This window comes from Acipenser ruthenus, chromosome 6, assembly GCF_902713425.1.
Source record: "Acipenser ruthenus chromosome 6, fAciRut3.2 maternal haplotype, whole genome shotgun sequence".
NCBI classification, from domain to species: domain Eukaryota; kingdom Metazoa; phylum Chordata; class Actinopteri; order Acipenseriformes; family Acipenseridae; genus Acipenser; species Acipenser ruthenus.
In genome coordinates, this window is record NC_081194.1 from 74,174,790 (window position 1) to 74,188,054 (window position 13,265).

The following is a 13,265-nucleotide window of genomic DNA, read 5'->3' on the forward strand; positions in this document are numbered from 1 at the left end:
ACGGTTGAAAAAACTGAATGTGGACAAGGGGCGAGTGAAGTGAAGTGAAACAAAATGTTATGTTTAATTGTTTCGTTAAAATAAAAAAGCGTCCTGAAAAGACCAGCAACGTTTCTATTCATGTGTTGATGACGAGGGAGAGGATTAAGGGTCTGAAATTGGCCAAAACCTGAAGATTTAATAAATATACTTGAACGTACCCAATATAGGGGGTAGATGTGAAGCCTAATCGTGACTAGGGTTGCATCTCCCTACTATTTAGTTTACTTCAAAAAGGCATAGATTACTATATTTGAGAAAACATAGGCGCATTTTTCCAAACGAATCAAAATGGGGGGGGGGGGGGGGGGAAGGAAACCAGCTATTCCGCTTTGAATTATAATTAAACGAATCACATTTTGGTCCAAGCATTGTTGCTCGTACAAACCACACATAAGAACCGCCCTTTAGTTTTTTGTCTGCTGGATGCAGATGTAGCGCATTCAGTTAGGCTCTTAACAATGATGTCAGGCCCGTAACTGAGTCTCAAACGGTGATCCTGCACTGTCAAACCAAATATTTAGGAGTTGAACAAATACACTTTTTGCAACATATTTTGATAGATCTTCGTGTTATTTCAGAATATCATTTAAAGCAGACACACGTTTGAAAAATATGTTAAAACATTAAGTTTACATACTGCTGAAGCTGACCAGTCAGTCTGGCGTGTAAGAGACATTATTACCTAGACGACGCCTGGTTTGGTCGCTCCAGGCAAGGGAGGTCTGTATAGCCAACGGGCGAAATTGTAATGTTGTTGCTGCTGTTGTTGTTGGTAAGGGCGCATGCAACAACGTCGTCAGTTGCGGAGGAATAGCCGGTGCAGCAAGTGCTACACAGGGCACCCGACGAGTCTGAAAGGGTGGAGATTATTAATAATAATAATAATAATAATAATAATAATAATAATAATAAAAACATTGATAATTTTCTTCACATTCATGTTTATATCATTGTAGCTACCGGTGTAGTGTTAGAAAGTGGTACATCGTCAGAATGTGGTAGCCTACACATACCAAAACGTGGCCAATGTAATGTCAGAAAGTGGTACGCTGTCAGATTTGGGTACATGTGCAATCAATTTCGATCCAATGGGTGTTTTTCTATTGTCAAACAGAGGTACATTTACCATTAATTATACTTTTTTTTTCTAATGGTGGAAAATATTATAAATTACATTAACAACGATGTAAAAGACTGGAAACTGTGATAAATTAAATTGATGTAAATGATGTAAAAGACTGGAAACTGTGATAAATTAAATTGATGTAAATGATGTAAAAGACTGGAAACTGTGATAAATTAAATTGATGTAAATGATGTAAAAGACTGAAAACTGCATAATTGACCAGATTTGAATGTTTGCTTCCATGCATTCTTGGCGGAAAGAGATTTCCTTTAACCCGATTGGACGAGGGCTTAAATCGCTGACAAAGCACCTCGAATGTCATCTCTCAAACTATGTTTAATCACTGTTCCGAATCAATACGACCGAAAACATGTAAAGACAGAATTCATGTATTTTAACTTAAAATATCTGTTCTTTGTACATGCAACTTGTGTCTGGTTTGAATGACGAGTTGAAATCAAACAACTGCACGTAGTCCAATTACTTTCAGCAACTTTATTTAAGCACATCAAGCTAGGCTTTGACTTTATGAACACACACAGTGAACAAGTAGGCCTAACTGAACAAACAGCGCGATCGGGATTAACACGTGGAGATAACTAGATATTTTGATTACTAACTTTTTATTTGATTTATTTTGCTAATTTTAGGACCTAACGGTAATTTAAATACTGAAACTTACAAACACAAGAACATGTACTCAAATCCAAATACTTTTATTCTTTACAAGTTTTACAAACAGTTCACAAACCACGTTCGCTTTTCTGTACGAGGTACCTGAACTGCAGAACAGCTCCTTTACTATTATCTGGCAAATGGAAATAACCAATAAGCGTCCACCGCTAGGATGAAGCGCGGGTGAATGAGACCTCAGATGGAATTCTGAGCAAACCGCATTACTCGCAGAATAATGAAAACGTTTGTATTTCAACAAAATATTGCACTGCATACAAATGACGAAAAAAAATAAAAAAACTGTAAATGTCAGAACGTCCCTAGATAAAAGATGCCACCAACTCCAATACTTGTGACATGCTACATAGTAAATTTGAGCAAAACATGCTGTATTGTATCAGAATTATCTTCAACCATGTCTACATACTGGAAGAGTTGGCATGTCTGCTTTGTTACTGTTCAATCTTAGCACTTCACATTCAAAAGCCAGCATACAGAAGCTGAAAGCAAATATACAGGAGGAGTACACTTTCATTCCCTACAGTAAATGAATCAGTGACCCCACCCCCCCAACCCACACACACACACAATTTCACCAAAGTTCATGCACAAGTGTATGCAAAGTTTCCATGACTTTGAGATCAACCTCCTGTACAGTATGGCACTGTTAATTCATAAACATGGGATCAAATGAAGCACTCGTCGTCTTCTCTTTCCTGAAGGAGTCGTTGGTGCTTTTGCTTTAAGAAGCAGTCTTTCTGTCTCATGAACCTCAGCATGTAGCAGGGCAGAGTCTACTTTCAACATGAAGGAGAACAGATTAAGTATGAATATGTAACTCCGGGGTAGATGTGGCTCCTCCAACTGGAGATGCCCTTTACAGTACCTGGAAAAAAAAACATAACTGCATTAAATCCCACCAGACTAAATACAATGTCCATTTTTATTTTTAAGCATTTCAAAACTCAAAACAAAGATCAACATTTCATACTGTCCACGCTGCATCACATCTTTCTTTAATGCAACCTGCATTGTCACAGTGTCCACGCTGCATCACATCTTTCTTTAATGTAACCTGCACTGTCACACTGTCCACGCTGCATCACATCTTTCTTTAATGTAACCTGCACTGTCACAGTGTCCACGCTGCATCACATCTTTCTTTAATGTAACCTGCATTGTCACACTGTCCATGCTGCATCACATCTTTCTTTAATGTAACCTGCATTGTCACAGTGTCCACGCTGCATCACATCTTTCTTTAATGTAACCTGCATTGTCACAGTGTCCACGCTGCATCACATCTTTCTTTAATGTAACCTGCATTGTCACAGTGTCCACGCTGCATCACATCTTTCTTTAATGTAACCTGCATTGTCACACTGTCCACGCTGCATCACATCTTTCTTTAATGTAACCTGCATTGTCACAGTGTCCACGCTGCATCACATCTTTCTTTAATGTAACCTGCACTGTCACAGTGTCCACGCTGCATCACATCTTTCTTTAATGTAACCTGCACTGTCACACTGTCCACGCTGCATCACATCTTTCTTTAATGTAACCTGCACTGTCACACTGTCCACGCTGCATCACATCTTTCTTTAATGTAACCTGCACTGTCACACTGTCCACGCTGCATCACATCTTTCTTTAATGTAACCTGCACTGTCACACTGTCCACGCTGCATCACATCTTTCTTTAATGTAACCTGCATTGTCACACTGTCCACGCTGCATCACATCTTTCTTTAATGCAACCTGCATTGTCTGAAGCTTGCATCCCAAGATATTACAACAATAATGACAAATCGCAAGCAGACCCAGAAGCTCAGATTATGTTGATAAGTAAGGAAACTAGGTTCCCCTATTAGTTCATTTACTATTTTAAATCAAAATATTGGACACTCTGTCATAAACAAAATTGATGTCAGACCCAACTATTCTGCCTACTGTTTTTTTTTTTTTTTTTTAACCATTGATAGGTCCCCATCTTCACCATTCAGATTTTTCCTCTATGACCATAAACCCCCAAATCCATAGGGGTCTAGACTCCAGAGTAACAATCTCCGAGCCACACGCAGAAATCAACCCAGCCCTGGCAAATTGTGTACTAAAGAAGCTTACAAAAACATTGGCTACAAAGTAAAAACTACACCTTTCATTTTACAATTACTTCAAGGGACACAAATTTAGATGTCTTGTTGTGAGGCACACTGTGCTTTCTAGAATCTGTTTCCTTCTGATTTTTATTTTAAGCAGGCCTTTCTCTAGCTAGAATTTTTTTTGAAATTGATGACAGTGATAATAGAGCCCCACAGAGATAGGGGAGGGAGTGCTGTTGCAGCAACAGAAGTGTCATGACTTAAACAGACAACCAGTTATAGGGGGATAGTTTAAACAGCAGAGGTCCCCAGGGAAGATACTATCACCACATTTACTGTTTATGAAAACAATGAATCCTTCTGGATGCAGCATGCATCTTTGTCCTTTATGTTGAGCAACCTTCCTCAACAGTTACCTGTATGGGGTTGTTTAGGGAACCACTAGCTGTAATGTATGAAATAGGTTAGCTGTAATTAAAAAGAAATGCTGGTCAAATAAAAAAATACACGTTTTATTGCGTGTCAAACAAATATAATACAATTACTTAAAATAATTCCTCATTTGTTTCGATTCCAAAAATTACATATAAAATTTAATCCAGAACATACATTCCCAAATTATTACCTTTGCACATTCCACCCACACACACATGTACATGTATACAGACACTCAGAGAGTGCACATTCCACCCACACATATATACATGTACAGTGCCGTGAAAAAGTATTTGCCCCCTGTCTGATTTTCTGCATTTTTGCACATTTTTCACATTGTATTTGTCAGATTTTTTTGTGGGTTGTAGTAGTATAGAGGGAGTCTGAGAGAAAAAATGACACCAAAGTTTGGTGCTTCTTTCATTTGTTTGGTGTGCAAGGTAATCAAACATGCAATCTTCAGGTGTGAAAAAGTTATTGCCCCCCCTAGTTAACTCAACCCAATTACAGGAATAATTAGGGTCAGCTGTTTGAGTACTTTGGTTAACAACCAGGCCTGATTTGGGCCAGCCCTGCCCAATATAAATCTGACTAACGTTGGCCCTTACCATCAGAGTGAAGTTGTCAGCACACAGGTTCTAGAGGCACATCATGCCATGAACAAAAGAAATTCCTGAAGACCTCTGGAAAAAAGTTGTTGATGCCTATCAGTCTGGAAAGGGTTACAAAGCCATTTCTAAGGCTCTGGGGCTCCACTGAACCACAGTCAGAGCCATATTGTCCAAATGGAGAAAGTTTGGGACAGTAGTGAATCTTCCCAGGAGTGGCCGTCCTGCCAAAATCTTTCCAAGAGCTAGGCGTAAAATCGTCCAGGAAGTCACAAAGAACCCAAGAACAACATCCAGGGATCTGCAGGCCTCTCTCGCCTCGGCTAAGGTCAGTGTTCATGACTCCATCATCAGAAAGACACTGGGCAAAAATGGGATTCATGGCAGAGTAGCAAGGCGGAAACCATTGCTCACTAAGAACAACATGAATGCTCGTCTCAAGTTTGCCAAAAAGCACCTGGATGATCCTCAAGAGTTCTGGAACAATGTTCTATGAACAGATGAGTCAAAAGTGGAACTTTTTGGCCAGCATGGACCCCGTTATGTCTGGCAAAAACCAAACACTGCATTCCACAGTAAGAACCTCATACCAACGATCAAGCATGGTGGTGGTAGTGTCATGGTTTGGGGACGCTTTGCTGCATCAGGACCTGTATGCCTTGCCATCATTGAAGGAACCATGAATTCTGCTTTGTATCAGAGAATTCTACAGGAGAATGTCAGGCCATCCGTCCGTGAGCTGAAGCTGAAGCGCAGCTGGGTCATGCAGCAAGACAATGGTCCGAAACACACAAGCAAGTCTACATCAGAATGGTTGAAGAACAAGAAATTTAAAGTTTTAGAATGGCCTAGTCAAAGTCCAGACCTAAACCCCAATGAGATGTTGTGGCAGGACCTGAAACGAGCAGTTCATGCTCGAAAACCCACAAATGTCACTGAGTTGAAGCAGTTCTGCATGGAGGAGTGGGCCAAAATTCCTCCACGGCGCTGTGAGAGACTAATCAATAACTACAGGAAGCATTTGGTTGCAGTTATTGCTGCTAAAGGTGGCGCAACCAGTTACTGAGTCTACGGGGGCGATTACTTTTTCACACGGGGGCATTGGGTGTTGCATAACTTTCTTTAATAAATAAATGAAATATGTATCAATTTTTTGTGTTATTTGTTCACTCACAGTCCCTTTTATCTAATATTATGTTTTTGTTGAAGATCTGATAACATTCAATGTCAAAAATATGCAGAAGATCAGACAGGGGGCAAATATTTTTTCACGGCACTGTATACAGACACTCAGAGAATGCACATTCCACCCACGCACATACATGTATACTGACATTCACAGAATGCACATTCCACCCACACACATATATACACACATGTATACACACGCTTCAGTGTTGCGCATGCATGAAATGATGTAATGAAGGATTAGGCATATGCTGTGCTAGGTTACTGTTTACACTCCTACATAAACTTGCAATACATGTACTTGTTAATTAAAGTAGTAAATGTAGTTACCATAAAAGAACAGCTAGCTACCACACCTTTTTTATTTTGCCATACTACTGCAAGTATTTTTTTTTATTATTGTAAGTAAAGTGATCTGTAACAGCAGCTGCATTGGTAAAGTGCATTATGGTACATATCCAAGGATTATTATTGAGATCTGCTGCACCCGTATCTCAAAGACTCTTCTTTACACAGCTCTGACTTTGATTGCCTTTGACTGGCACAGTTTACTTCTCAAACCCAGAGCCAGGTAGATGCCGTTTTTATTTAAAGAAGAAGGAGAAGATTGTGTGTTGACTTTCTGGGATGAAATATCCCATGGGAAGCAGGTTTGATCTGGGATACACAGCAGGTAGCACCCTTGGTGGAGCTATACAAACATATCCAGGATGTCACACAAATGTGATGTAAATAAAAGAGCCTCTCATAATCAAATATTTGAAATACATATAAAAAGTAGACACAGACCTGGTTCAGTCGAGAGCTGTCGCACCAAAAGTCTCTAATATATTTAATTTGCAGCGACAGACAATTCTCAACACTATTCTGACCAGCTACCGAAGAAAAGAAAAGTTAGCAGGACATTCCCCCCTCCAAAACTGCACAAATAACACATGTCTCAAGCGATGATTTCCCTATCACAGATGAATAGTCATTTATCTCTCTAAATCAACTTAAAAACCTTTCAGATTTATCACATTGAAACAATGGCTCTCCAAGGTGCCATACATTATCGAATGAGGTTCTGGACTTAGTACTGGCTGTGCTGGGGCTTCACCGAAGATTGCTTTATTTCTTTTTTCATCTTTTCTTTTTTTACATGGAGAGCACTATCTGGGACTTCTATCTTTGATATTTTCCCAAAACCAAATTTGGGCTTATATTTGCTTTTACAACAGATTTTAGCTGGAACCCACAAGCACACAAATACCTGTAGTGAACTAGAAATTATAACATGGAAAAATGGTCTGATGGAAGTTGCTGGTGCACACAAATTAAAATGAGACAGCACAGTAAATCCTCTGTAATACAACACTGTTTACTAATTTTGACCTAACCATGCTGCACCTCTTTTCAGCACAGCCAATGGGATAAACCGTCACAGCAGCGTACAGTAGTGGAGGGCAAGTCCAGGCTTAAATGCAGAGCACAACTGTTTCTCTCAGTTCAATGTAAACAGCGTATGCAAAAAAAGAAGTTGTATCCCCCCCAGGATATAATGAACACAGTCCAGTCAGTACCAGGACATAGTAGTTTTTTTTTTTGTTTTTTTTTTTTATCACTGCTGGTGGGTCTGCTTATATTAGGATTCTTCACAACCAAAGTGGATTTAATTAAATTGCATCCCATATTTACCATTCACGTTATTTTGTTTAAATCCCCTTAAATACAGCCAGGTCCCGGTGTTGGTCCTTCTAGTCATTTGGGATTAGGGATTACATTTTAACTGAATTTTCCTGTGGTTGGTACACCACTATAGACTACAGCCAACAGTCGCGCCTGCATCCTCCAAACAAACACATGGATGTAAACTCAAACTCCAAAACAAAAGAATCTCTACGAAGCTACAGCAAACAACTTACTCTTTTCTGCACTGTTTGAGTGCAGTGTGCCAGTAGCCGGTGTTCAGGAGATCACAGACAGCACCCTCCTTCAGGAACGCCCTTAGGCTGTGCCCGTGGAAGCATGGCTTATCCTGGCTCTCCTCATCCCAGGTAAACTGGAAGCTGGACGGGGGCTGCTGTGGAGTCCTCGGGACGGATCCAGTGAGCTTCTTGAACTGCTGCTGCAGGTTGACCACCATGCCTGTGCCAAACAGAAACCAGTTACCAGGAGGGTGGGGGGTTATTAGGTGCTAGAGTGACTGTGGAGTGTACAAGGTGACCAAGATTCTGTGTTCAACCACAACAGGATGCATTGCAGAGCCATTTATTGGAAGTCAGGATCAGAGTTAACCCTTGTTAAAATGAATATTTAGGAGGTGCGGAAGTTAAACAAAACAGATTTTACCTTTGTTTTCTTTAATATTCATATCACTGTGATGAATTCCTTTTCAGGCTAAAATTGCATATACATCTCTCCTGCGCAAGGCTTCTTAATCGGACATAACGTTATCCTGACCCCAAGCAAAGCCACGGTGCTCGCGTGCAAATTGACCCCTTAGCAGTCAGGTGGGCGTGCACACAACTCAGGTACCACAGAGATTGACAGACAGATAGGCTAACCTGCCCTTCAGTCAGCTAAGGGCCTTGTGATATTACTTCCAAGATGTGGTCTCTGTACAGGCAAATAACCTGCTTTTGTATTAAGTATAAGACCTGCATGTAAAATGTTCTTCAGAGGAATCATTTTGGGTAGCAAGGCAGAGTAAACAGAAAATCTGGTTTGCTTTGGACATTTAGATTAAAAACTATATTTTCTAATCTTATTCATTTTTGACCCCAATTCTGTATTTATTTTGTCTTCAAGAAGTTGAGATTTTTTTAATTTTTTTAGATGTCATAGTTCCTAAAAATTTTTTTATTATCATCATTTAAATATACATGTGTTACAGGTTACAGCATGTTATTTGAGTGTTATGGTAACTAACATGACTATTGATCGTTATGTCACCTCATGTTTCATAGATCTGTTTTTCACATCAATGGTTATTTTGCCATTAACAATAAATCACACCTCACTGATAAAAATTCCAACTTGCCATGACAATTCCAGTTTTTTTCTATATATATTTTCATTTTTTCCTTGATAACGACATCATGCTATTGTGATGAATATTTTGTGGTTTACAGGAAGGATGGTTAATACTTTTACTCCTAAAAAGGATTCCATGGATTTCACTATTAAATAAATAAATACATAAAAGCCCAGTAATTACTTTCCAAACCTTTAGAGCAGGAACCAACTTTTCTTTGATTTGTCTTTCAAATGAGAAACAGTAACCAACATCAAAAGAAAACAGCATCTCTAAACACACTTTTGGTAAAAACAAATAAAGCAATTCACTATGAAAAATCATACTAAAATCTGGACCGCACATTTCACATTGTGTTCTAAGGGTATGCTTCAGCAATCTCTCTCTCTCTCTTGCCACTCACAATACACACACACAAGCCCACTAGCTATTGTAGAGCCACAGTAAAAAAATAAAATAAAAATGTAATTCCTGTAAAAAGAGAACATCATCATAAGAGAGAAGAGCAGCAGAAACCGACTACACCAACTCTTATTACTCAATGAAGATGTTAAGGGGGCCATAATTATTATTATTTTTATTATTATTATTATTATTATTATTATTAAATGTGCTATATATAGAGGAGATATACATATATATCTCCTATATACAGTATATCTCATATTTATATATAGGGTTGCTTTTTTTTGTTTTGTTAACATCCCAACACAATACTTTACATGTACAACTTTTCCAGGATATTGCTGGATTTTCACCTGGATGGTCATTTATTTTTACAGTCGCCATGTGTCTGGGTGAGCGGTCTCACTGCTCCCTAATCAAAAAGTGTTTTCCTCCAAAGAAATGTCCCCAATACAGAAGTTACCTACGTTTTCTTTTGACCACAACCGATCTTGTTTTCGAGGAGTAGAAGATGGGCTTCTTGCATTGCCACATGTACCTAAATAAATTATTAAAAAAAAGGACATCCCCATATTAGTGTTATTTTCTTAATGTTACTTGCTTTTTATATATATTTTTTCTCATTTATAAAATAACTATAAAATGTCTTTGTCAGGTTCGTAGGCCATCCATCTTTGTATCTGACTTTCTGATGAGAAACAGAGCAGTAGTAATACATATTTGGAAGTGTGTGTTGCGTCAGTTTGAATGAAACATGCAAATGCTACACAGCATCAAGTGAATGTTTTCTATGAGCATCAGCCTCTAGTACAATCTGCCAGCTCTTCATGGATACAAGACTGTGCCTCATTTTAGATACAAGTACAGTTTATACACAGAAACTTTAAAAAAGCCTCTGGTCTACTCTCGTCAAAATTGGATGAGCCATGATTGTTCAAGGAACCAGTCCTGATAAACAAAGATAATGCTAACCCAATCATTACGGAAGTCCCTGGAGCCACATTAGTCATTGTTGTGTAAAGAGATTGGCAACTATAAAACGTATTGATATACGGCTTGTTGGTAAACTGCCCTGTTTTTGCTGAAATGAACTTTAGATAAATTTAGTTCAGGTGAGTGGGATTCTAGCCAACAATTAAAATGACACCGCCCATTTGCTGCACCTATCAACACTCCAGTACAGGGGGTTCATTCTATCTGTTAGACTTCTTTTGTAGAACGTCATGCATTGTTTTAATAGGTAAATGAACACATAAGGATACAAGGCAATGCTACCTGGGGAAAAAAAACAAACAAAAAAAACACACACACACACAAGACCCCAGGTTTTATTTCCCCCTGTAGCTCCAACAATAGTGAAGATCAATACGAAATGCTGCTATGATCAAATCATTTCCGTGCAGAAATAAAATATCTGCATGACATGAACACCTGGCTCAGTGTTACTGTACCTGGCTACATCCTCTTCCACACCCTCATTCGCCTTATCCAAGGCCTGCTTCATTGTCTTGTACCATTTTCGGAAATTAAAAATTTCCACACCTATCAAAGAAAGTTAAATAGCATAATTTAGAATATTTATTGATGACGGTAAAATTACCAAGAAATACTTTGTTGGGGACAAGAAAAAAAAAAAAAAAAAAGTAACTGACATTCATGAATGAGTCGTTTACATTTGTTAAAACATTTAGGAAGAAGTAGTGCATGCACCACATTTAGACTAACAAAAAATCAAGCCACTTCAAATGTAATGGATATAGTGGTCAAGGTTTTGGAACATGATTTATACAACTAGACCATTAGCAGAACAAACTACATTGGAGTTGTGTACACCTTTAAATGTTGCACCCTTAATGAATTATTACTCCACATTATGGGGTTTGTAGGAAGCACCTTTCATCTCCACAATCTGATCAACACATTTTCCATTTAAAATTTCAAAGGGAGGTGTTAACGCCACACTAACCACCTATTAAAATCAACCATACAGGAACTGTGATGATAATATTCAAATACATTTAACCACAATAGCGTTCCTGCAACTGCAACATTTACCAAACATTTAATTACTGTATATAGTCTTAACTACTCCTAAATAGAATATGATAAAGTTTACCACATTCCATTTTTTTTAGCACTTCAAGTAACATCCATCCATCCATCCATCCATCAAAACAGGACCAGGTTGAGGGTTGAGGGTGAATTAAAACACAAAAAGGAAGCAGAATTTGATTGCCTTTGCACAAACATCGCCCCAGTCCCCTCTCAGCCTCAGTTTACATTGTGGCTACTCCATGTGATCCACTGCATTACAAGAAGATATTCAAAGACACGTGGTGAGAGATTCACAGATGAAAACTAAAAGGTTCCTCGATTTGTGTAAAGAGTAGTTAATAAGTTGCAAAGATCACAGTGGCCAATATTGCCGAGTCAGTGCACAATGGTGCGTCAGTTCTCTAAGTTTGGTTTTTTTTTTGGTTAATAGTAATAACATGTGCTTTATGCCCAACTTACTGCTGTGTGGACTCCCAGTGATATAAAATTCTGGTCGTACTGTTCTAAAATAATGATCTGCATTAAGGGTTCTTGTGCTGCTCCTCTTCTCCTTCTGAGCCTGTTTTGGGAAGGACTGATCCTTTAGCTTAAATTATTTGTTTACATTATTTTGGGGGCTTCACCTTTATTTAGCTGCAGTATTCTGTACATACAAAAACTGAATGAGCCCAGGTCCTATTGGAAATAACAAGGCGACTGTCCCACAGCATACCTGTGCTTGCATCAATGTTCTGCATACTCAGAATTCTTGGTGTGTTTTAAGATAGCTGGTTAGCTTATGAGGTGCTCATATCTTTCGAATAAGTGGCATCTAATTGGGTTTGTATGCTAAACAGCCTTCTCTATCAGCAAGTTATGTGTTTTCAGCTCACCTATTGCTAGTGTGTTTGCGGGTCAGTCCTAGCATATCCCTTTCTGACTTCCTGAGGATAGTTAAAATATGTGTATTCTAAAAGGCAGCACTGCATCATGTTTTTCTGATGCATCAGCTACACTGATGATGAAAGATATGATTTATACACTTGCAGGTTCTCATTACCATATTGTTAGTGTCACAACAGCTCATCACTCCTTTGAGACAGCCCTGTGACAATAAAATGTTTCCCCAAACAGTACCTATAACTATATTCTGGTAATCCATGTCAGTAGGTTACTCTGCAATGCTGCTGTGGAAAACCACAAAGCAAACATGTATGTCAGTAACATGCAGGCCCCGCCACGTCTGCAAATTCAAAATTCAAGCCGACTTCGTTTTTTATGATAACCAAAAGTTGATGATTGTGACGTATATATCAATAGTAAAGACAGCACAGTCTGAAACTCCCAATACCTTATCCTAAATAATGCCATTACCAAATTTCATCACAATTCAACAAGCGGTTTTAAAGATATATGCAAAAATGATAGTGCGACATACAGATGGACAAGTGTACGGACAGAGAGACACCCCTACATATCCCCACAATCTAATACTCTCATTAACTTACTCTAAATAATGTCAATAGCAAGTTTCACCACAATTGAATAAGCGTTTTTTAAATGGAAAAATTAAAATTGTGACCTACATGAATAGAGACATTCATCGGCAGGATTTTGTTCAGACATTAAAA

General features: G+C 38.6%; 1 protein-coding gene across 1 annotated transcript in view; it reads right to left on the reverse strand.

Annotated features, from left to right (window-relative positions):
• Positions 1 to 1,868: 1,868 nt before the first annotated feature.
• taf1b (TATA box binding protein (Tbp)-associated factor, RNA polymerase I, B) overlaps positions 1,869 to 13,265 on the reverse strand; it is a 40,217-nt gene continuing 28,820 nt past the window's right edge. Inside the window, exons 12-15 of the mRNA XM_034019153.3 lie at positions 11,052 to 11,142; positions 10,068 to 10,138; positions 8,084 to 8,306; positions 1,869 to 2,729 (exon numbers count right to left, since the gene is read on the reverse strand). Coding sequence (XP_033875044.3) covers positions 2,516 to 2,729; positions 8,084 to 8,306; positions 10,068 to 10,138; positions 11,052 to 11,142 — 599 coding nt within the window. The 3' untranslated portion in view covers positions 1,869 to 2,515. The remainder of the gene's footprint in view (positions 2,730 to 8,083; positions 8,307 to 10,067; positions 10,139 to 11,051; positions 11,143 to 13,265) is intronic.